This window comes from Phyllobates terribilis, unplaced genomic scaffold (genome assembly GCF_046119375.1).
Source record: "Phyllobates terribilis strain yellow unplaced genomic scaffold, ASM4611937v1 Scaffold_11__3_contigs__length_659146591, whole genome shotgun sequence".
Taxonomy (NCBI): Eukaryota; Metazoa; Chordata; class Amphibia; order Anura; family Dendrobatidae; genus Phyllobates; species Phyllobates terribilis.
In genome coordinates, this window is record NW_027362771.1 from 254,832,353 (window position 1) to 254,858,918 (window position 26,566).

Below are 26,566 nucleotides of genomic sequence, written 5' to 3' on the forward strand. Positions count from 1 at the left end.
GAATCAGGTTTCTCTCTACAAAGTTTCTTATTTTCACTTGTACAATTTATTCATAAAAAAATAAATAAAATGACTGTTACTTTTTACATTTTGCCTGACAAATCTCTAACAACAGCATCACAAAAAATCCATTATTATCCAGCGGTAGCAGTCTAATAAAAGATGGGGAGCCTTCTGTACACCCTCTCAAATTAAATCTTTATATCCATGAAATGCGTCTCCCTACTTTTTTCTACACAGCACTAAAATTCGTTATTCTGTCACTTATTTTTATAATAAATTTGGCATTATATATTGCATGGTGCTCTACAGTACATTTCCGATATGTGGAATAGTTTGTTAACCTTGTTGTTAATGCACAATGTCTAATACTATTACAAGTTTTCCATTGGTATATTTTAGTAATAGCCCATAAAATTGTAAAATAGAAAATAACAGAATCCTTATGTCTATTTCTGACAGAATGTACATGTAATCCAGATGGATCTATAAGTTCGATCTGCAGTAAGATTGGCGGACAATGTCAATGTAAACTTAATGTCGTCGGAAGCTGCTGTGACAGGTGTGCTGTGGGCAGCTATGGATTTGGCCCTAATGGTTGTGAAGGTATGAAATTCACAGAATGTTCTACGGATACATGTTGGGGAGGATGGAGAAACATCCTGGTTACCATAGAATCAGAAGGACGGAAGGTTTTGTTCCCCGTAACCAGTGGTTGACCTAGAGTTCTCACTTTCCATTGGAAAATTCGTAAGTAAAAACAAAGAAAAACATTTTTTTCTGTTTAATTTTATAGAATGTGACTGTGACAGCAAAGGGTCAATAAGCACATTATGTGATCAGGTGACTGGACAGTGTGCTTGCCGCGGAGACATACAAGGACAGCGCTGTGACAGCTGCTTGCCTGGATATTATGGATTTCCAAACTGCCGACCCTGTAAATGCAATGGCAATTCAGAGACGTGTGACCCAGTAACTGGTGCTTGTAAGGGATGCAAGGGATTTACAGATGGGACCAACTGTGAACGGTAAGGACCCATAATAGTGTATAAGTTGTGCATGTGCTTACAATCGCTTAGCTTTTTATTTTGGATAGTAAATGTCCTAGTTTAATTTTTAAAATAATTTTACTATTATAGTGAAAAATATAGAATTCTCTAATATACAGTACTTAGTGTAGCATCACATTTTGAAAAATCACAACATTGTCCAAAATTTTTCAAAACCATAAATCATTGTTTGGTGGTGTGTAAACCTTCTTTAAGATGCCAAAATTCAGCAGAGGAAAATAATTGTGAATGAAATAATATATTCAACTACTGTTGAATATACTACACAGTAGTTGTCACACCTACACTGTTTCAAATGGATAAACCTTAACCAGGTTGTCCACTTTATTTTACTTTAACAAATGTGTTGAGAACATGATTATTTGGGGAATTTATTCATATACGGTATATTTCTTGAGGGACATGTGACAAGACATGTCCATCAGCCTCCTCCTATTACAAAACAGCTTCTCACAGGCAATGTTTTCTATTGGAGGAGTCTGATGGAGAGGTCGGGTCACATGCTCCTCCATCAGCAGCCGTATTAAGAGCTGTAGTGCTGTGCAGTCTGTGAGGAAGGATGCACTAACTGCAGATAGCATTTCACAGAAGGCAAACCTCTAATACTTATATTTAAATAAGCTCCATGAAAACACTTCCCAAATATATGTGTTAAAATACATGGGCGAACCCTTAAAGTCATATGGAACAAGTGTATAATGGTTTTTCAGCACATTGAAAGAGTTGCACTCAAGGAACTTTTATCTTTGGATTATCCACTGCTGTACCTCATGAGCTCTGACAAGGGCCCACCATATAACCCTTATATAGCTTAGGAAGTTAGGAATGATAGTATAAGTATATTGTATGCCATAACCAACTATACATTTTACTTCTAGGTGCATTGATAATTATTATGGTAATCCATTATTGGGACAACCATGTCGCCCATGCATGTGTCCAGGTTCTCCAACAAGCAAACAATATTTTGCAGATTCTTGTAAACAAAACAATAAGACTATGGAGGTGACTTGCAATTGTCTTGAAGGTTATACAGGTAACTCCCAATTTAATTCAATATCAGCTTATAAAACATTTGTCACAAATATTTACCATTTTATCTTCCTTTATAATGCATATTAAATAATGAGATATTCAACATGGATATCTGTGACCAGAGATCATTGATCTGTCGATTTATAGGAACTCACATGACCATTACAGGGTTGAAACTGGGCCTATAGATCACATGACTGACAACAGACCATTCTGATTTTATTGGCAACAAATACAGTACAGTAGCGACCAAAAGTTTTGCATTTTTTTTAAAGTGTGATTCCTTCTGTCTGGTTGTGATGCCATTTCCCTGGTGATGAATTGAAAGTGCATGAAGTTGTCATCATGCAAGACCTTAATTTTACCAAAATGCTTTTTAATGTAAGTATGGTCATTTAATTAATGAAAACTGACTGCCAAAAGTTTTGCATATACTTTTTATTGATTACAACATAGAGAGTAATTCATTGTTTACAATGTCATAACTTAGTATTTTGTAGCATAACCTCTCGCTTTAATTACTGTGCCAAACCGACGGGGCCTTGAAGTCATTAGGGTATTCAATACATCTTGAGGGATCTTGCTCAATTTCATTTGTAAATCTGCAAACAATTCATCTTTATTGGTATGGGTATGGGCCCCAACTCGTCGTCCTAACTCATCCTAATGGTGCTCTATAGGGTGTAAATCAGGTGATTGGCTTGGCCATTGCAACAGGTGAACATTTTTCTTTGCTAACCAATTTTTTACTAAATTGGATGTGTGCTTAGGATCATTGTCATGCTGGAATTTCCATCCCCTGCCTACTTTGGTTTTACAATGTGGCAGCATTACATTCTCCATTGTATCCTTGTACATGGTAGCATTCATATTTCCATCAATTCTATTCAGAGGGCCAATGACAGATGCAGAAAAGCAGCCCCAAATCATGACATTGCCACCACCATGTTTCACTGTAGGTATTTGGTACCTTACATCATTAAGTTTTCCAGTTGGGTGGTATATAATGCTTGCCATCACTACCAAACAGATTGAACTTGGATTCATCCGACCACAACACCTTAGACAAATCTGTCTCGTTCCATTGGCTGTGGTCTTTGGCAAACTCAAGTCGGACCTCCCGGTTCTTTGCAGAGATGAAAGGCTTCTTGACAGGAACTCATGCATTCAACTCTACTGCTCTTATCCATCGCACCACAGTTTGGTGACTCACTTTGACCCCATATTCTTCGTTCATTTTGTGCGAAATCTGAACAGCACTTTTATGGACATCAGATACTGAATTTTTCCTAATAATATGATCAACTCTAGAGGAAGTTTTCCGTGGTCGTCCACTTCTAGATTTGTCAGCTTTTCCATAACCTTTGTTTTCTTTCTTTAATATACAGTATGTGACACTTGACTCAGAGAACACTTGAATTCCATAGCTACCTCTTTTTGGCTTTTGCCTGACTTCACTCAGAATAATAAGCTTCCTGATATCTGGTGATAAATTTGGCTTTGTCTTTGCCGTGTTTTAACCTAAAAACACACATAGCAAAAAAAGAAAAAATTTTAGGCAAAATTCAACTACCCATGACAAAATATGCAAAACATTTGGCCCAGCGAATGTTAAAAACTAACACATATAATGATAAAATAATCTCAAACATAATTTTCGTCCTTATAGCTGACAACCATTTGCTTCCGGTTTACTAAAATCACCAGGAAAATGGTATCACAACAAGCAGACAGAAGTAATCACACTTTTTAAAAAAATGCTAAACTTTTGGTCGTTACTGTATATACAGGGTGGGCCATTTATATGGATACACCTAAATAAAATGGGAATGGTTGGTGATATCAGCTTCCTGTTTGTGGCACATTAGTATATGGGAGGGGGGAAACTTTTCCAGATTGGTGGTGACCATGGCGGCCATTTTGAAGTCGGACATTTTGGATCCAACTTTATTTTTTTCAATGGGAAGAGGGTCATGTGACACATCAAACTTATTGAGAATTTCACAAGAAAAACAATGGTGTGCTTGGTTTTAACGTAACTTTATTCTTTCATGAGTTATTTACAAGTTTATGACCACTTATAAAATGTGTTCAAAGTGCTGCCTATTGTGTTGGATTGTCAATGCAACCCTCTTCTCCCACTCTTGACACACTGATAGCAACACCGCAGAAGAAATGCTAGCACAGGCTTCCAGTATCCATTGTTTCAGATGCTGCACATCTCTTATCTTCACAGCATAGACAATTGCCTTCAGATGACCCCAAAGATAAAAGTCTAAGGGGGTCAGATCGGGAGATCTTGGTGGCCATTCAACTGGCCCACGACGACCAATCCACTTTCCAGGAAACTGTTCATGTAGGAATGCTCGGACCTGACACCCATAATGTGGTGGTGCACCATCTTGTTGGAAAAACTCAGGGAGCGTGCCATCTTCAGTGCATAAAGAGGGCAACACATCATCATGTAGCAATTTCAGATATCCAGTGGCATTGAGGTTTCCATTGATGAAGAATGGCCCCACTATCTTTGTACCCCATATACCACACCATACCATCAATTTTTGTGTTCCAACAGTCTTGGAGGGATCTATCCACTGTGGGTTAGTGTCAGACCAATAGCGGTGGTTTTGTTTGTTAACTTCACCATTCACAAAAAAGTTTGCCTCATCACTGAACATAATGTTCTGTGCAAACTGAGGGTCCTGTTCAAATTTTTGTTTTGCCCATTCTGCAAATTCAGTGCGCCGATCTGCGTCACCCTCATTGAGATGCTGCAGCAGCTGGATTTTGTAAGGGTGCCATCTGTGAGTAGCTAATATCCGCGGAAGGGATGTTCGACTGATGCCACTCTCCAGTGACATGCGGCGAGTGCTATGCTGTTGGCTCTTGCTGAATGAAGCTAGGACAGCTACAGATGTTTCTTCATTAGTGACAGTTTCCTTGCGTCCACATTTTTGCAAATCCAACACTGAACTTGCTTCACGAAATTTGGCAAGCAGTTTGCTAACTGTATCATGGGATATGGGGGGTCTCGTAGGGTGTCTTGCATTGAAATCTGCTGCAATAACCTGGGTACTGCTTCACCAAACATCAACACAATATATATCCGCTCCTCACGTGTTAACCTCTGCGACATGTCAATGGCTGTAAACAAAGAGAAACTTGTAAATAACTCATGAAAGAATAAAGTTACGTTAAAAGCAAGCACACCATTGTTTTTCTTATGAAATTCTCAATAAGTTTGATGTGTCACATGACCCTCTTCCCATTGAAAAAAATAAAGTTGGATCCAAAATGGCCGACTTCAAAATGACCGCCATGGTTACCACCCATCTGGAAAAGTTTTCCCATATACTAATGTGCCACAAACAGGAAGTTGATATCACCAACCATTCCCATTTTATTTAGGTGTATGCATATAAATGGCCCACCCTGTAGAATGTAGACTGGAATCAGTACAAAAGACAAATGATCAGTAAAGCAAAGTACATGCACTGTTTACATGTTTATTTGTTGGTGAAATACTGCACATTTATACTAACTTTATATATTTGTTTCATTTAAACTTTCCATTGCGTTCATTATTTTCTCAGGAAAGAACTGTGATGAATGTCCTGATGGCTTTTATGGAAACATAGAAGAAGGGGAAAGGTGTTTGCCATGCCAGTGCAATGACAACATTAATGTAAAAGAGCCTAACTCGTGTGACAAGGTTACAGGGGAGTGCTTGCTGTGTATGAAAAACACATACGGTCCTAACTGTGAATCATGCCTACCTGGTTTCTTTGGATCAGGCCTTCATCATAACTGTACAAGTAAGTGTAAGTTAGTGACTTATGTGCTTGATTAGCCTCAGTGTCGTAACTTGAAGCTCATGGGCCCCAATGCAAAAGTTCCAACGGGGCCCCCAATTATTACAAGTCGTAATAGTAGTGGTCTTTTCATGTGAACCAAAGGGACTTTTTGGGCCCTTTAGGCTCCATGGTCTGAGTGCAATTACAACCCCTGCACCTATTGTAGTTACACCCCAGATTAGTCTGATTCTATACTGTACCACCTGTTTTCCAGGGTCCTAGATAGAATACCGTGTTTAGTGTTTGCATCTTAAAAATGTCCAGTCTGGTGTCACATGAGAGCTTCAGCCTTCATTTTTTTCATAGAATCACAGTTTACTTTCTTTGCTGTGATATTCAAATGTTTTCACCACCAAACTTTTACAATCCTTTTATTGACTACCTTTTAGTCCTTACTATGCATGTGTAGCACCCTGAGGATTCGGCTGCTACAGGGGTATTGCACCTCAACCCAGAGGTGTGATATTCCACTCCCGGGTAGGGATGGAGTGTGGAACTGAGCTCAGAAAGCTGCATGCACTACACACATCCCATTTCCGAGGAGCAGACCAACGGTACTCCCACTTAGAAATGTGCAGGTACGACCGAGTCTGTTCCTGGCTGGAGTGGGAGGGGGGTGGTACATCCCAGTAGTGTAGGGGCAGATAGGGGGAGCAGCCTGGGTAAAGATAGGAGCTCATTGGGTGCTGGTCACCTGAGCTCACACATAGAGGGAGTATTTAAGGTGGGCACCATCTAAGATCAGAGTCAGTCTGTCAGTCTGTGAGAAGTCAGAGGAAGAGAGCAGAGCAGCCCCAGAGCAAGAGTGAGAGAGGAGAGCAAGAAAGACCCAGAGGGGGAAACGAAAAGGAACTCTGAGAACCCACATACAAACCTAGGGTGAAGAGTTGGCAATAGGGTACCGGATCCCAAACTGGTGGGGGCTAAAGCACACCTCAGCCAGAGACCGGAGGCCGTGGGCAGGATCTGCCACGGCCACCCACCACATCTACCCTGAAGGTAAACCACATGTAGGGTCAGGGAACCCAAGGCCAAGGGTCTCCCAACAGAAGGCCCGAGGGAGCTGGACCTAGGTGGATCCCTGGTGGGGACGGCCAGAAGAAGGGACAAGAAGGAGGGCTCAGGGACACGCTCCGGACTTGCTTGGGGGTTGGCTGAATCCAGGACCTGGTGGACGCAGCACGGCTCGGGTGGTCACTTAAGGCCGGAGTGACCGGAATATCTGCAGTAAGTAAACACCCTGAACTGCACAACCCGACTCTGTCTTTAATTATCATCTACGCTGCACCACCACAACCCCCATCCTCTGCACCTGACCCCCTGAGGCCATACCCCTCCCGTTGGGGGTTATACTATCTAAAGCTGCACCAACACCATCAGCCTCAGCGGACCCTGCTGCAGCGGCGGCCATAGTGACCGCAATCCAACGGGTGGCGTAGTCGACATAACGAACTTTGTAACATCTGTAGGACTGCCACATACTCTGAGCTTGACACCCTGGGCACGGACCGGGTCACAGCCACTCGGAGACTACAACCCCCATCTGATCCGGCTCCGGGTATTCCCCTAAAGAATATGGCCCAGGGGGCGCGTCACATGCAGTGATGGAAAATAAAAATAATGATTCAGTAACTTCTGTGTTATTTAATGACAGAGCAGATTAGAGCACTTATAACTAAAAGGACAATTTACCTCCTGAAGGAACCTGTGAAAATACATGGGAAAGGAGATGATCAAAGACTGGTCTCTCTACAGATAGGTTTCATGACAAAAGACTACCACCTGTATTCTAAAATAAATGGTCGTTGTGTCTGAAATACTGTAGTAACTTTAGTAGAGTACCACTTATTCTCACTGTTGTTACTGTAAGAAGTTATTTCAGGTAAAGCAACCACATAACCTCTTTATTTTTGCTGGTCTTTCATTTTCACTTAGGAAGGAAAGGGCTTTTACAAAAACAACTTTCTATAACATTAAAGTTCATAGGCGGATTATAATGAGGGCAATCTGGGCTACCGCCCGGGGCCCCGGAGCTCCAGGGGGCCCGGGGTGTCCATGGCCAGATTGCCCTCATTTTAATATGTGCGGCACATACCGGCAGACAGTGGCGGGGGGCCCCCGGACCGCTCCCCCAGCAGCGGCGCACAGCCGCTACTTCTTCTTCACTGCTAGGAGACACGGCCCTGTGTGCAGAACGTGTCTGCTAGTGTGGCGTCACTCAGTGCGCGCCCGGCCTGCACTGCTGCAACGGAAAGGAGCTGGAGAACTGGAGCCGAGCTGGGGGATGGTGAGTGTGTGTGTGTGAGTGTGTGTGTGTATGAGTGTGTGTGAGTGATGGAGTGTGTGAGTGTGTATGCAGGCAGATATCATTGTGTGATGTCTGTTTATATGTATGCGTGACTGCGTGCGGCCTCCTGCTGTGTATAGATGGCGCCGTGCGGCCTCCTGCTGTGTATAGATGGCTACGTGCGGCCTCCTGCTGTGTATAGATGGCTACGTGCGGCCTCCCGCTGTGTATAGATGGCTACGTGCGGCCTCCCGCTGTGTATAGATGGCTACGTGCGGCCTCCCACTGCGTATAGATGGCTATGTGTGCTCAATATTAAGCCATACAATTAATGTAAGGCTATGTGCCCACGATGCAGAAATGCTCCGTATTTTTTTTGAGCGTTTCTACTCTCCCTGGCAGAAAAAACGCATGCGGATTGTACATGCGTTTTTCCTGCCAGGGACAAGCGGATGTCAAGCGTTCTTCACATGCATTTCCGCATCACTTGGAAAGTACTTGACAACTTGGTCACACTATATAAATCCATGCAACTGGCATGGATTTATATAGTGTGACCGTAAAAGAATGGTAAAAAATAAAAAATAAATATATACTTACCTTCTGATGGCCTGCCGACGTCAGCGGTCGCGTGACCCGTCACATGACTAAATGACATCACCACAGGTCCTTTAGTCTACCGTGAGCTGCCGGCAAGCCAGGATGCATCGGATAAAGACACTGGGGGCCATCAGAAGGTAAGTATAATATTTACTTTTAATTTTATTCTTTTTTTTGCATGTTCTATGGTACCCGGGTCCGGAGGAGAGTCTCCTCTCCTCCAAACCCGGGTACCATCCGCACATTGAAACGCATGTAATCCGCATGTACAGATGCAGTGATGCGGATTCCATGCGTTCCAATGCAAGTCAATGGTGGCGAAAACGCCTCGCTTCCGCAAAGCAATTGGTTGTGCTGCGGATTTTTCTGCAATGATAATCCGCAGCAGAAATTTCCGCTGTGGAAACGCTTAAAAAACGCATAGTGGGCACACAGCCTAAAAAAAATTATTATAATTAATTGTGCCAAATTAATTTCACGTGAACTATCATATGATCTATCACAGGGGATCATGTGACATGTGATACATCAGGTGTGTGTGTGTGGGGGGGGGGGCCTCGCCTTCTAAACAGCCCAGGGCCCTTGCTACTCTTAGGCTTAGTGCCCACAATGCAGAAATGCAGAAATGAAGCATACATTTTCCTGAGCATTTCTGCATCTCCTTGGCAGAAAAACGCATGCGGTTTTTACATTCGTTTTTGACGTGTATTTGACGCGTATTTGCATGCATATTTGCCATGCGTTTTTCCAATGCATTGTATAGGCAAATATGCATGCAGAAACGCACAAGAATTGGTCATGTCCGTATTTTTTCTGCGAGTAAAATCTGCGCAGAAAAAATCCTGACCATGTGCACAGAACTTACAGAATGTCATAGGAAGTCATGGGATAAGGTATGCAATGCATTTCTGGAGCATTTACACGCTGCAAATACGCACCAAAATACGCACCAAAAATGCATCGTGGGCACACAGCCTGAGGCTATGTGCCCACGTTGCGGACCTGAAGCATATTTTTTACGCTTCTCCCTGGCGGGAAAATCGCATGCGGATATTACATGCGGTTTTCCCGCCAGGTAGAAGCGTTTGTGAGGCGTCTTTGCATGCATTTCCGCATGCGGGTTATCAAGCACTTCTCCAAGCATCACTTGGAAAAGTGCTTGACAACTTGTTCAGAATGGTAAAAAATAAAAAAATAAACTTTATACTCACCTTCTGATGCATTCTCTGCCCCGTCCGGAGGCTTGAGCGGCTCACGCTGTTGTGTGCAGGACCTGCGGTGACGTCATTGAGTCATGTGGTGGGTCACATGACTCAATGACGTGGCAGGTCCTTCAGACAACAGCGCGACGGAGGGAAAACATCATAAGATAAGTATAAACTTTATTTTATTCTTTTTTTTTACAGGTTCTTTGGTACCCAGGTCTGGATGAGAGTCTCCTCTCCTCCAGACTTGGGTACCATCCGCACATTGATTCCGCTGCGCTTCCGCAAAATTAATGAACATGCTGCGGATTTTTGACTGCAGCATATACGCTGCGGAAAAATCCGCAGCATGGGCATTGACATTGCGGAATGCCATTGGGGACCATGGGGTGCGGATCTACATGCGTTTTTCAAGCGTTTACGCTGCGGAAATTCCGCAGCATATACGCTTGAAAAACGCTACGTGGGCACACAGCCTGAATCCAGCCCTGTTAAAGTTTTTTTCTGACCGTTATTCCACCAAATGAAATGACAATTGGCCATTGTATTCAGCTGAAGATCGAAAGCAGAGATAATGTAACCACACATGTCTGTGGCTCTGTTCATTTAAGTATATGGGAGATAAATTAATTGTCAAACTTACTCCAGACATGCCAACATTTGTTTGGTACGGAAAACCCTTTACATGAAGATCATATGAATGACTAATGTTAAAACAAACGTGATCCTATTGCTAAATAAATCCCATACAATCAAAATGTTCCTGAAGACTTTGATCATATCTCTATTTATTATTATTATTATTATTTATTATTATAGCTCCATTTATTCCATGGTGCTTTACATGTGAAAAAGGGGTATACATACAGGAACAATTACAATAATTTTGAACAAAACGTGACGGCGACTGGTACAGGACGAGTGAGCACCCTGCCCGCGAGGGCTCACAGTCTACAAGGAATGGGTGAGGATACAGTAGGTGAGGGCAGAGCTGGTCGTGCAGCGGTATGGTCGAGCGAGGGTTACTGCATGTTGTATGCTTGTCGGAAGAGGTGGGTCTTAAGGGTCCTTTTGAAGGTTTCCACGGTAGGCGAGAGTTTGATATGTTGGAGTAGAGAGCTCCAGAGCAGGGGGATGCACGGGAGAAATCTTGTATGCAATTGTGGAAGAGGAGATAAGAGGGGAGTAGAGAAGGAGATCTTGTGAGGATCGGAGGTTGCGTGCAGGTATGTATTGGGAGACTAGGTCACAGATATATGGAGGAGACTGGTTGTGGATGGCTTTGTATGCCATGGTTAGGGTTTTGGACTGGAGTCTCTGGGCAATGAGGAGCCAGTGAAGGGACTGACGGAGAAGAGAGGCCGGGGAATAGCGGGGGGACAGGTGGATTAGTCAGGCAGCAGAGTGTTGGAAGGGAGGCCACAGAGCAGGAGGTTGCAGTATTCGAGGCGGGAGATGATGAGGGTGTGCACTAGTGTTATTGCAGATTCGTGGTTGAGGAATGTGCGGATCCGGGAGATATTTTTGAGTTGGAGTCGGCAGGACGTGGAAAGGGCTTGGATATGTGGTTTGAAGGAGAGATCAGAGTCCAGGGTTACCCCAAGGCAGTGAGCTTGTGGGACTGGGGAGAGTGAACAGCCATTGACGTTGATAGATAGGTCTGGTAGGGGGGATGAATGAGATGGTGGAAAGATGATGAATTCTGTTTTGTCCATGTTAAGTTTTAGAAATCTAGCAGAGAAGAAGGATGAAATAGTGGACAGACATTGTTGGATTTTGGTTAGTAGGGAGGAGATGTCGGGTCCGGAGAGGTAGATCTGTGTGTGATCAGCACAGAGGTGATACTGAAAGCCGTGAGACTCTATGAGCTGTCCCAAGCCAAAGGTGTAGATGAAGAAGAGCAGGGGTCCTAGAACTGAACATTGGGAGACACCAAAAGATAGGGGGCGAGATGAGGAGGTGGTTTGTGAGTGGGAGACACTGAATGTCCTGTCTGTTAGGTATGAAGAGATCCAAGATAGGGCCAAGTCTGTGATGCCGAGAGATGAGAGAGTCTGTAGTAAGAGGAAATGGTCCACTGTGTCGAAGGCAGAAGACAGGTCTAGGAGAAGGAGGACAGAGTAGTGTCGCTTGGATTTGGCAGTTAGTAGGTTGTTGGTGACTTTGGTCAGGACAGTGGAATGGTGAGGCCGGAAGCCAGATTGGAGGTGGTCAAAGACAGAGCAGGAGGAGAGGTGGGAGGACAGTTCAAAGTGGACATGTTGCTCCAATTGTTTTGAGGCATAGGGGAGAAGTGATAAGGGCGATAGCTAATCAGAGAGAATGGGTCAAGGGAGGGCTTTTTGAGGATGGGTGTGATTGAGGCATGTTTGAAGTATGAGGGGAAGACACCAGTTGTTAGTATGTTAGTAACAGGTTGAAAAGGTGGGTTAGGGTTGGGATGAAGATAGTAGTAAGGTTGGGGATGAGGTGGGACGTGATTGGGTCAAGTTCACAGGTGGTGAGGTGTGATTGGGAGAGTAAAGAGGAAAGTTGATCTTCCATAATGGTGGAAAAGCTGGTTTTGGAGGACGAGGATTGAGTAGGTGTGAGGAGGGGCTGGGGGACTTTAGGCAAAAATTTTGTCTTCTGGTGTCAATCTTCTGCTTGAAGAATAAGGCAAAGTGTTCAGCTGAGATGAGAGGAGAGGGAGCAGGCGCTGGGGGGCGGAAGAGTGAATTGAAGGTGTTGAATAGTTGTTTAGGGTTGTGAGACAGGGAGGATATGAGAGATGAGAAGTATGTTTGTTTTGCTGTAGTGAGAGTGGACTTGAAGGTAGTGAGGGACTGTTTGAATGTGATGAAGTGCTCATTGGAGTAGGACCTTTTCCATATATGCTCAGCAACCCTGGAGGCCCGTCGCAGTTTCATGGTTAGGCTGGTGTGCCATGGTTGCCAGTTCATTGTGCGAGCTCTGGTATGTGTGAGGGGGGCGACCGAATTGAGAGCAGTTGTTGTGGTGTTATATAATGCGGCAGCAACATCTGCGTCATGTAAGGAACTGATGTCTGTAAGAGGGAGGAGGGATTCAGAGAGTGACTGTAGGTCAAGGTGTTTGAGATTTCTGCGAGGGTATGCTAGTTTGTGGCGTGGGGATTGTTGCCTTGGAGAGGAGAGGGTAGAGAATGTAAGTAGGTTGTGGTCAGAAAGAGGGAGGGGTGAGATAGAGAGGTTAGACAGGGAACAGAGGCGGACGAAGATGAGGTTCAGAGTGTGGCCATCTTTGTGAGTGGCTGCGGAAGACCACTGAGTAAGGCCGAAGGAGGAAGTGAGGCAGCTGAGAGAGAAGTGTCAATGGGGATGTTGAAGTCACCCATGATGATAGTAGGGATGTCAGCGGAAAGGAAATGAAGTAGTCAGGTGGCAAAATGGTTTAGGAAGGTGGTGGCTTGTCCTGGGGGGGCGGTAAATGACAGCCAGTTGGAGATTGGAGGGGGAGTAGATGCGCACACAGTGCACTTCAAAAGAGGGGCGATTAATGGAGGGTGGCAGTGGGATTTGGGTGAAGGAGCAGTTATCTGGCAGGAGAAAGCCAACTCCTCTACCGTGTTATCCATCGGTACGGGGCGGGGGTTGGAAAGGTGGTATCCACTGTATGAAAGTGCAGCTGGAGAGGCTGTGTCAGAGGGGGTGAGCTAGGTTTCGGTGATGCAGAGGAAGGAAAATTTGTTAGTTATGAAGAGATCATGGATGTAGGAAAGTTTGTTGCAGATGGAGCGAGAGTTCCAGAGAGCTCCTGTTAAGTGGGACTGGGGAAGTGGGGGCTGGGTGGATGTGTATGACGTTAGAAGGGTTGTGAGAGTTTGTGATTGATCGTGGATAGGAGGTGGAAGTGACTGTGGGGATGTGGTGAGGAGGGCCAGGATTTGGGGAGATATCGCCAGCAGTGAGGATATGTCGTTCTTATATGACAGAAAAAATAAGTCTAAATGGAGATATCTCTATTCTATATAAAAAGTGATGACACATTATTTTAATAACATATCCTTTTTTATATGAGGCTGTGTTTGCAATCCAAAGGGAACAAATCCTCAGAATTGCTCAATTTATGAGGAAGTTGGAGAATGTGTCAGTGTTATGATCTGCAACATAAACTAAGGAAAGATAGGGGAAAGCTGTCCCTACAGTAAGACTAAGCTGAATCCCTACGATGTAGCGGGTTGCCTGTTCCTTGTGAACAGACCCGCCTATGTCCTCGGCTAGTCTGAACGAAGACCTATAGAAATAAGGGAGGGGTCCCTAAAAGTACTAAGGACTGGGACAAAAATGGGGACACCTCCAACAGAAGTTGCTGCAGAACACAAAAGACAAACTGACAAAAAGTAGTAGAGGTCCCAGAGGACCAAGCGAACTAGACAGAGATAGGCACCGAAGCACCTGGCTAGAGAGACAGTCAAACAACACTGAAGTCCAGCAAATCCAGAAGGGCGGAGCTGGAATATATAGGCAGATGGTCACATGACCGCAAAACACAAGATAGAAAAAACTAACAGGAGGGTTCTAACAGTACCCCCTCTTTTATGAGGATCCTCCGGATCCTCCAGGCCCAGGCCTATCCGGAACCCTCCTGTGGAAAGCTTTAACAAGCCTAGGAGCAGAGACATCATCCGTCCTTACCCAGGAGTTGTCTTCGGGACCGAAACCCTTCCAGGAGACGAGATACTGTAATCTCCCTCTATGCCATTTAGAATTCAAGATACGCGAAATTTCATATTCGCCGTCTTCCACCACAGGAGGAACTGTGACAGTGACGTCCCTAACAGATACGTCAGCCTTTTTCAACAAGGAAACATGAAACACAGGATTAATCTTCCAGGAAGTAGGGACATCCAACCTAACAGCAGACTGGTTAACAACCTGAAGCACTTTAAATGGACCCACAAACTTAGGACCTAGTTTTTTAGAGGGAATCCTCAACCCTAGGTTCTTCGAGGACAACCAAACCATGTCACCCACAGTAAACAAAACCTCTTTACGTTTCCTGTCAAAATACTTCTTGGACTTTTTGTTAGCCTCTTGAAGGTTACAACGTACATTAGTCCAAACTCTCTCCAAATCACCGGAAAAATTCTCTTCCTCCGGCACCGTCGACCCCAATTTGGAGAACGAACCAAAAGACGGATGTCTCCCAGTACAACAAAAAATAGGAGAACACCCAGCAGAGGAGGATGTATGATTGTTAAGAGCAAATTCTGCTAGAGGCAGAAACTCAGACCACACCTCTTGATTGTCCGCCACAAAACAACGCAAAAACTGTTCAACATCCTGGTTCTTTCTTTCAGTCTGTCTATTAGACTCAGGATGATAACCAGACGAAAATGACAAATGGACTCCCAACCTGTCACAAAAAGCACGCCAAAAGCGAGCCACAAACTGAGGTCCTCTATCAGAAACAATATCCGTGGGAACGCCATGGAGCTTGACAATCTCCTTAACAAACGCCTTAGCGAGTGTCTTGGCGCAGGGCAACTTAATGAATGGAACCAAATGACACATCTTACTAAAATGGTCCACGACCACCCAGATGACAGTAAAACCCTCGGACACAGGAAGATCAGTAATAAAATCCATAGTGAGATGCGTCCAAGGCGCACTAGGAACCTCCAGAGGGCAAAGAAACCCCGCAGCAGGAGTATGTGAAGCCTTTGACCTAGCGCACACAGTACACTGATGCACCCACTTGATGACTTCCTTCTGCCATCCAGGCCACCAAAAACTGTGACTGATCGGTCTCTTAGTCTCCGAAATTCCTGGATGACCTGCCAACAGAGACTCATGACACTCCACAAACAAATCTCTCCTAAAGGCTCTAGGCACGAACAACCTCCCATGGGGAGTGTTAGATGGAGCATCATCTTGAGCTTTCAGAATCCCATTCTCCAAAACGGAGTCCAAAGCCGCCACCACAACTCCTTTCTGTAAAATGCTCTCCTCCTACTCGGCACCGACCGTAGGAGAGAAGCTGCGAGATAAAGCATCGGCTTTAACATTCTTAGTACCAGGGATATAGGTAACAGAAAAATGAAACCGAGAAAAAAAAAGTGCCCACCTAGCTTGACGGGCATTCAAGCGCTTGGCAGCAACCAGATAGATCAAATTCTTATGATCTGTGAAAACCTGAATAGGAAATCTAGCGCCTTCCAAAAAATTACGCCAATGTTCAAACGCAAGTTTAATAGCCAGCAACTCCCGATTTCCAACATCATAATTCAGTTCGGTTTCCGAAAATTTTTTCGAAAAGAAGGCACAAGGATGTACTCCACCCTCGACCAAAAAAGGCTTGGTCTCATCAGGCTGCATAAGGATAGGGGCCGAACTGAACCTCTCTTTGAGATACTCAAACGCTTCAATGGCCTCAGTAGTCCACTGAGTCATATTCGCACCTTTCCTGGTGAGATCAGTTAGAGGTTTAACAATTACAGAAAAATTCTTAATGAATTTCCTGTAATAATTGGCAAAACCCAAAAATCTCTGTATAGATTTCAAACCAATAGGTCTAGGCCATTCCTGCACAGCCTGAACCTTCACCGAGTCCATCTCAAAGCCCTCGCTGGAGACAATGTAGCCCAAAAAACTAATTTTCTGCACAGCAAACTCACATTTCTCCAGCTTAGCAAAGAGTGAATTATCACTCAATAACTGCAAAACTTCACGTACACTCTGCCAATGGGACTCTAGATCTGGTGAATAAATCAAAATGTCATCCAAATACACAACCACATTCTTACCAATCAGAGGTCTCAGGATGTCATTAATAAGGTTCTGAAAAAATGCAGGTGCATTGGTAAGACCAAAAGGCATCACCAGATTCTCAAAATGACCTACCGGAGTGTTAAAAGCAGTTTTCCATCCATCACCCTCCTTCACACGTAACAAATTGTATGCCCCCCGGAGATCAATTTTGGAGAACCACTTGGCTCCCACTAACTGGTTAAACAAGTCAGGAATTAATGGTAATGGGTAGGAATTGCGTACGGTAATCTTATTAATTTCACGAAAATCCTGACATGGCCGTAAACCGCCATCCTTTTTTTAACAAAGAAGAATCCAACTGCCACAGGCGACTTAGAAGGTCTAATGTGACCAGCAGCCAGGCTAGTCTGTATGTACTCCTCCAATGCCTTACTTTCAGGGATAGTCAGATTAAACAAGCGACTTTTGGGAAGAGTAGCACCCGGAACAAACTCAATGGCGCAATCATAATCCCTATGAGGAGGTAAAACTTGCGACTCCTCCTCCAAAAAAACCCTCCAAAAATCTTGAATAGGTACAGGTAATTCCACTTTTTCCACAGCCGCAATGCGACCATTACAACATTTATCATAGCACTTCGGACTCCAATACTTAATCACATTAGTAGACCAGTACAATAAAGGATTGTGCAGTTTTAACCAAGGCAATCCTAGAACAACTGGAGAGAGTAAATTATCCAAAACAACCAAGTCCAAAATTTCTTGGTGAACTCCATTGATAGTGAGAGGAAATGCAGCAGTCTTGTGAATGATACATTTCAAAGGAGTGTTATGAATTGCAACCACAGAAATAGGTGATGACAAAGGTTTGGATTTCAATTTAAGGTTTTCCAAAAACCCTTTATCAATCACATTAAGTGTTGAACCACAATCCACAAATACCTGAAATTCAATCAAATCTCCCTGCGGAGTAGTACTCCCAGAAAGAAATACTCCTGCAGAGCGTAAACAAGCTATACGGGTGTAACTGACCTTTTTTTTTCTTTACTTAAATGATGCTCACAATACTTAATCAAATGGTCACCTTTACCACAATAAAGACACAATCCCTCGGCGAATCTCCGGTCTTTTTCCTGAGAGCGGAGTGACATCCCCCCAACCTCCATCGGTTCCCCACCATCAGAGCAGATTTTCTGGGGACCAGGACCTGACATTACAGTAGTCTTTACCTCATTGAGCCTGCACCTCAGTCTCCTGTCTATACGAACAGATAACTGCATAGCTTCCTGCAGAGTCTCAGGTGCAGGGAATGCAATTAGCAAATCCTTAACCCTTTCACTCAGACCAGCAAGAAATAAACATTTCAGCGCCGAATCATTCCACTTAACTTCTGAAGCCCATCTCTTGAAGTGTGTGCAATAATTTTCAACATCATCAGACCCCTGATTCAAACGTCTAAGTTCTGATTCAGCAGATGAGATTCGATCAGGATCGTCATATAATAGCCCTATAGCAGAAAAAAATTCTTCAACAGAACTTAAACACGGATCATTAGGCTGGAGAGAAAAGGCCCAACCCTGTGGTTCTTTGCGCAAAAGTGACATAATAAAACCAATGAGCTGTGATTCATTCCCAGAGGATCTGGGTCTCAAACGAAAATATAACAAACAAGCATTTTTAAAGGAAAAAAAATCTTGCTGTTTACCATAAAAAACATCAGACTGTCCTACCTTGGGTTCGACAAAATGCGCTCCTGGACAGTTACTCACGTGTTGCTGAAGCTCGGCCACCTCCAGAGACAATCCTTGCAGGCGTTGAGCCAACTCCTGGACGGAAACCATACTGATCCCCGAATTTCTTTCCTTTTAGTTTTTTTAGGGCTGGACTTACTGTTATGATCTGCAACATAAACTAAGGAAAGATAGGGGAAAGCTGTTCCTACAGTAAGACTAAGCTGAATCCCTACAATGTAGTGGGCTGCCTGTTCCTTGTGAACAGACCCGCCTTTGTCCTCGGCTAGTCTGAACGAAGACCTATAGAAATAAGGGAGGGGTCCCTAAAAGTACTAAGGACTGGGACAAAAATGGGACACCTCCTAACAGAAGTTGCTGCAGAACACAAAAGACAAACTGACAAAAAGTAGTAGAGGTCCCAGAGGACCAAGCGAACTAGACAGAGATAGGCACCGAAGCACCTGGCTAGAGAGACAGTCAAACAACACTGAAGTCCAGCAAAGCCAGAAGGGCGGAGCTGGAATATATAGGCAGATGGTCACATGACCGCAAAACACAAGATAGAAAAAACTAACAGGAGGGTTCTAACAGTCAGTGACAGAAAGTCAGGGCACTTGTACTATTTATTTATAAAATATCAGATAAAATGATGGTTACTCTTCAAATTCTGCCTGACAGATCTCTGACAAAAGCATCACAAAAATCCATTTTTATCCAGTAGCAGCAGTCTAAAACTCTGACAGATGGGTTGCCTTCTGCATGGCCCATCACATTATATCTTTATATCCAAGAAACATGTCTCCCTTCTTTTTTCCATACGGCACTAAAATTCGCTATTCTCCCATTCACTATTTTTATGATAAACTTGACATTATATATTGCACGGTGCTCTGAAATACATTTGTGTTCTGTGGAATTGTTTGTTAGCCATGTTGTTAATGCACAATGTGTAAAAGTAATACAAGTTTGCCATTGGTATGTTTTTGTTGTAGCCAATACAATTGTAGAAAAGAAAATAACAGACATATAGTAACATAGTAACATAGTAACATAGTTTTTAAAGCCGAATAAAGACTTGCGTCCATCAAGTTCGACCTATTAGTTCTGTAATTGTTAAAGTTGATCCAGAGGAGGGCAAAAACCTCAAATGATTTAGCCAATCTTCACCTGAGGAAAAATTCCCTCCCGACTCTGAAACCAGCAGTCAGAATAAATCCCTGTATCAACCTACTATTTTATTTTATTTTTAAGTATATGCTGAAATCTGCCTGGTATCTAGAAATGCATCCAGTCCCCGCTTGAACTGGTGTAGTGAATCCGACATTACCGTCTCCTCACTCAGTGAATTCCATATTCTCACTGCTCTTACCGTAAAGAACCCCTTCCTATGCTGGTGCTGAAACCTTTTCTCTTCCAGTCTTAGTGAATGCCCTCTTGTTACCGTAATATCCCTCCTTTTGAACAAATCCCGGGCAAGATCTCTATACTGTCCCCTAACATATTTGTACACATTTATTATGTCCCCCCTCAACCTTCTCTTTCCAGGCTGAATAGTCCTAGTTTTGCCAACCTCTCTGGGTATTGCAGTCCCTCCATTCCCTTTATTAATTTTGTTGCCCTCCTTTGTACCTTTTCAAGCTCATTTATATCCTTTCTATATATTGGGGCCCATAACTGAGCACAGTGTTCCAAGTGTGGTCTGACCAGTGCTTTGTACAGTGGAAGAACAATGTTCTCATCCTTTGCAGCTATACCTCTTCTGATACATCCCATTACCCTGTTTGCCCTTACAGCAGCGGCCTGACTTTGGGCACTCCAATTTAGTTTGCTATCAATCAAGATGCCCAAGTCCTTCTCCATCTCTGAATTCCCCAATGATTTCCCATTCAGTGAGTACTGGTGACTTCCATTTTTCCTTCCCATATGTATGACCTTACATTTCTCCTCATTAAACCTCATTTGCCATTTAATGCTCCACCTACCCAGCTTATCCAAATCCCTCTGTAGGTCTGCACTGTCCTCTTTTGTATTAATTGTTTTACATAACTTTGTGTCATCTGCAAATATTGATATTTTACTATTTATCCCGTTGACTATGTCATTAATAAAGATATTAAATAACATTGGGCCTAGTACAGACCCCTGTGGTACCCCACTAGTGACGCTTAACCAATCTGAGTATATTCCATTTATAACCACCCTCTGCCTTCTATCCCTTAGCCAGTTAGCTACCCACTTGCAAACATTTTCCCCCAGTCCCATCATTCTCATTTTGTATACCAACCTATTATGTGGCACGCTATCGAACGCTTTTGAGAAGTCGAGATACACGACATCCACTGGTTTCCCCCTGATCTACTCGAGAGCTAACCTCCTCGTAGAAGTCAATCAGGTTTGTTTGGCAGGAGCGATTCCTCATGAATCCATGTTGATTCGGGGTTAAAAGATTATTAGCATCAAGATGCTGCGTAATCGCCTCTTTAATGAAGCTTTCAAAAATTTTGCCCACAACAGACGTCAGACTCACCGGCCGATAGTTTCCGGCGTCACTTTTTGCTCCCTTTTTGAATATTGGCACTACATTCGCCTGTCGCCAATCAAGTGGTACAGACCCAGTCTCAATAGAGTCCTTAAATATAAGATATAACGGTCTGTCTATCACATTACTTAGTTCCCTTAGTACCCGTGGGTGTATGCCATCAGGTCCTGGTGATTTGTTTATTTTAATGTTACTGAGGCGTTTCTGTACCCCAACTTGGGTTAGATTTGTCATACTTAGTGGAGGATTAAGCTTGTCACTTCTCATTTCGCCTGTTAGTTCTATTCCTTTGTGAAAGTTGTCAAAAAAAAATTATTTAATAGATTAGCTTTATCCTCATCTTTCTCTATGATTTTGCCTTCATCACTTTTTATCGGTCCAATATTATCCGATTTAATCCTTTTACTATTTGTATACGTAAAGAACAGTTTGGGATTTGATCTACTTTCCCTAGCAATACGTCTCTCTGTTTCCTCCTTCGCTATTTTTATTTGTTTTTTGCAGGTTCTCGTTTTTTCCTTATAACACTTTAGTGCCTCCTTACTGTTTTCCTGTTTTAACCTCTTGAATGTCTCTTTTTTGCTATTTAACGCCCCTTTTACGTTCTTGTTCAACCATATTGGTTTCCTCTTATTTCTGGCCCTTTTATTCCCATACGGTATATATCTCTCGCACTGAGTATTCAGAATTCTTTTGAAGGTTTCCCATTTACTATTCGTATTCCTTTGATTAAGAACTTTGTCCCAGTCAATAAGTTGGAGGTTTTCTATCAGCTGATCAAACTTCGCCCTCCTAAAGTTTAATGTTTTTGTTGTTCCCTTATTGATAACCCTACTGAAGGGCATTTTGAAATCGATAATATTATGATCGCTATTACCTAGGTGCCCCCCTATCTGTACCTCAGTTATTCTATCAGGCCTATTAGTCAATATTAAGTCCAACACGGCCTTCCCTCTCATTGGTTCGTGCACTAGTTGGGAGAGATAATTATATAATGTAACGCTGGTCGGTATGGACCCACTGTCCCCTGGAGGGGCGTGAATAAGTGTCTACCAGGTCTTCACTAGGGTATCTGATGTAGAGCATAGACTGGGATGATCATAGACACCAGGAACCACTCCAGGGCAGTCCCCAGAATGGCAGCAGCTAACTGGAGGGTCAGAGACGTTGGTATGAGGTATAGGAGGGCGAGACAGAGGCCAATTCAGACGGTCCAAAGTTGGGGCAGGCAGCCCAGGATAAGAGTACAAAGCCGAGGTCAGGAGCGGAGAGCTCAGACAGGAGGCGTATACAAGCCGGGTCGATAACGGGAGATTCAGTGCAAACAAACGCATAAACAGGATGCTAGCAGGCGAACTGACTAGGAACCAACGTTCGGGCAAAGAGTGGTGGGAGGAGCACTCTAATATAGTGCCTGCTCGCACAGGATAGGCCAGGGAATCTAATCTCTGCAGGACACAGCAGGGTTAAATTCCTGCAGAGAATGTCCAATGTACCTCTAAGGCCACATGGAAGCTACAAGCTGATGCAGCAGGGCAAAGAAGTGCTGAAAAAACCATCTCAACAAGACAAAATGACACGAGGAGACGCATGGTGAGCATGGTGAGTAGGGCAGCGCAGAGGAGGCATGCGAGTTACTGCTGTGACATAGCATATCTATCTCTCACAAAATGCAAATGTAATTCAGATGGATCTGTAAATTTGATCTGCAGTAAGATTGGCGGACAATGTCAATGTAAACTTAATATTGTCAGAATCAACTGTGACAGGCCGCTCTGGATTTGGGCCTAATGTTTGCCAAGGTATGATATTCACAGGATGTTCTGCTGTACATGTTGGGGAGGATGGAGAAACATCCAGGTTATTATAGAACCTGAAGGACAGGAAAGTTTTTTTCCCCGTAGCCATTATCAGACCTAAAGCTCTAATTTTCTACTGGAAATTCCGTAAATAAAAACAGATCAAACATTCTTTTCTGTTTCGTTGTATAGAATGTGACTGTAACAGCAAAGGATCAATAAACAATTTATGTGATCAGGTGACTGGACAGTGTGCTTGCCGCGGAGACATACAAGGACAGTGCTGTGACAGCTGCTTGCCTGGATATTATGGATTTCCAAACTGCCGACCTTGTAAATGCAATGGCAATTCAGAGACATGTGACCCAGTAACTGGTGCTTGTAAGGGCTGCAAGGGATTTACAGATGGGACCAACTGTGAACGGTAAGGGCACATGATAGTGTATACGTTTTGCATGTGCTGACAATCGCTTAGCTTTTTCTTTTGGATAGTAAAATGCCTGGTTTAATTTTTTAAAGAATTCTACTATTAAAGTCAAAATCATTGAATGTGCTAATATCCAAAGTGTATCTTTGCATTTTGAATAATCACACCCTTGTCCACAATTTCTCAAAACCACAAATCATTGTTTGCTGGTGTACTTTAAGATGCCAAAATTTAGTAAAGGAAAATAAAATTGAAAAGAAATGGTGACATAATGGGGAATATACAGTGCTCATGGTGACATAATGGGGAATATACAGTGCTCAGCATAAATGAGTACACCCCTTTGAAAAGTAAGATTTTAATCAGTGAGATATTTAATCAATATCTCACTGAAAACAAGAAAAATTTCCACAATTTTGACAAGACTGAGTTTCATTGAATATTTTTCTTACCCAAAACGTGAAAGTAAGGTTAATAATATTAAACTTCATTACAAAATCTTCAGTTTTATGCAAAATAGTTGATGCAAAAATAAATACATCTCATATCAAAAACAGCTATATCTAGTATTTTGTATGACCTCCATGATATTAAAGTACAGAATGGAGCTGCATGAGTGCTCATTGATGGTATTATGAATTCGCAGATGCACTACTTTATATTGAAAGAGAAGATGCTACCATCACTCCGTGTCTTTGGTAGACGTGCACTTTTCCAACTTGACAATGATCCAAAACACACATCTAAGACAACTGTTACATTTCTAAAGAAGAACAGGGTGAAAGTGATTCAGTGGCCAAGTATGTCTCCTGATATGAACCCAATCGAACGCCTATTGGGAATTCTGAAGAGAGAATTTGTCCATCCAACGCCCTGGCGTTCTTGAAGAATGGAAATACTGTAGATAGATGTTGTAATATGTTGCCAACTTGTTCATTCAGTGCCTTGAAGACTTGGTGCTGTCCTTAAAAATCATGGAGGATATGCAAAAAAATAGATGTAGTGGTTTGGATGTGGGGTGTATTTATTTTTGCATCAAGTAATTTGAGTAAAACAGAAGATTTTGTAACGACAGTTATATTATTAACCTTATTTTCGTGTTATGGGTTTACAAAATGTTCTATGAAACTCAGTCTTGTCAAAATTTTAGAAATTGTTCTTCTATTCAGTGAAATATTGATTACAATTTTACTTTTTAAATAGGGTGTACTCATTTATGCTCAACACTGTAAGTAAACTGTCTAACATATTACACAGTGGTTATAATGCCTACATTGTATATACAAATTATTCTGATTGTTAAAACTTAAACAGGTTGTCTACTTTATTTTTACTTTAACAAATGTGTTGTTGTACCAGGATGTACTGACTGGCAGGTAGCAGTTCACAGAGTAGGAAAAGCTCTAACACTTATATATTAATAATCTCTATAAAAACATTTACCAAACATTTTTGTTAAAATACATGGACAATCTCTTAAAGCCATAATGAACAATGTATAATTACTTTTAATCGCATTGTAAATGCTGATGTTACCATTGCATATATGTACCATGTAGAGGACTGAAAAGTTACATGCTCCACTTTTATTTTCTGATTATCTGCTGCTGGATCTTATATGCTCTCTCAAGGGCCCACCAGAAAAAACGTATATACTGCGTGCACAATTATGAGGTCATTTTGCTTTTTTGATGATTTACTTTCTTATTGAACAACTACTGTGCTCTCGGTCAATCCAAAAGGCTAATAAACTTGAATATTTTAGAAAGTAAAAGTGAGATTTTGCCTTTCTTAAAAGAATATCTATGTGTGCAGAATTAATTGGGCAACTATTAGTGTGCAGAATTATTATGCAACTAACTGAAAAACACCAATTTTCCCATTTCAATGGTTTATTTTCATCTGTTAAAGTGAGAATAGTAACCAAAAAATTCATAGTATAAAAAAATACATTTCAGACATTTTAAAATGTAACAGTCATAAGCCTTCCATCCATGGAGCTTGTCAGTTTCTTTATCCATTGATGATCAACCTTTTAGGCAGCACCAACCACAGCCTTCCAAACACTGTTCAGAGAGGTGTACGGTTTTCCTTCACCATAAATCTCCCTGTCACCGGAAAAATATGCAATGTAGAGCCAGTGTTTGTCAGGGCCAGGTGTGTGCTTACAGCTGCCTGTGACTGAACCAGCGCCGGCACCACCCCCGTGACTGTAACCAGAACTCTGTGGGGGGGGATAAAGTTATTTTTCTCAATGCAGCTAATTTAATAACGTGATTAACCTGAAAATTAACTCTATATCTGTAAGTTAATTAGGTTTCTTAGGGTGACAAGTTACCTTTAAGAAAGGCCTCCAAGTTTTCATTATTCTTTCATCTTTGAGGCCTTTACTGGCTAGTCAAGCAGTGGAGTTCTTCAATGCATGTGACGGAGCATTGTTCTACATAAAAAAATCATGTTTTTCTTGAAAGATGCAGAATTTTTCTTGTACCACTGCTTGAAGAAAATGCTTACAGCCCATAACAGTACCCCACCTTCACCTTCCTGGTGTCTGAGTTGAAGTAAAGGTCTGTTTCTGCTACTGATCCAGCCACAGGCCCATACATCTGGTCAATCAAGAGTCACTCTTTCCTAATCAGTCCATAAAAACTTTTGAAAAATCCATATTTAGATATTTCTTGGCTTAGTCTTGACATTACAACTTACGTGTCTTCTTTAGTGGTGGTTGGGTTTCAGTCTTCCTAATCGTGGCCACGTCTCTCAGCACTTTACGAATTCTACTTCTGTGCACTCCAGGGAGGTTGCAGTTCTGGAATATGACAGCTCTAGATGATAATGGGTTCCTGGTCACTTCACGTTTGATTCTTCTCAATTCTTTGGCTGTTTTAATGTTCATCTTTTTTCTCAATATGTTTTTTGTTACCCTGTTGACTATTTGCAACAAAACTTTTAAAGGTTCTATGATCACACCCCAATATATTAGCAATTTCAAGAGTGCTTCATCCCTCTATAAAATCTCTTTTTTGGCCCATTTTGTTTAAGGAAAACAAGCTGCATAATAATTCTGAACACCTTGATAAAGGGTGTTGATATCCTTAAATGTCACCCTCTCGTATTACATAAATGCACATCACTTCATCTGGTTCTTCAATTTAGCATTCAAGTTTATACAGCTTGGAGTTGGAAAATCTGCATAAAAATTATGATATTGTCAAAATACTCTGTATACTGTATATAGTTCTGCATACGCTGTATAGTTTAGAACTATTGTTGATGAAATAATTATA

At 42.5% G+C, this 26,566-nt stretch overlaps 1 protein-coding gene across 1 annotated transcript in view; it reads left to right on the forward strand.

Moving 5' to 3' along the window:
- LOC141167251 (laminin subunit beta-4-like) overlaps positions 1-26,566 on the forward strand; it is a 409,239-nt gene that overhangs the window by 198,317 nt on the left and 184,356 nt on the right. The window contains exons 25-29 of the mRNA XM_073654690.1: positions 463-606; positions 797-1,028; positions 1,949-2,106; positions 5,699-5,857; positions 23,129-23,276. Coding sequence (XP_073510791.1) covers positions 463-606; positions 797-1,028; positions 1,949-2,106; positions 5,699-5,857; positions 23,129-23,276 — 841 coding nt within the window. The remainder of the gene's footprint in view (positions 1-462; positions 607-796; positions 1,029-1,948; positions 2,107-5,698; positions 5,858-23,128; positions 23,277-26,566) is intronic.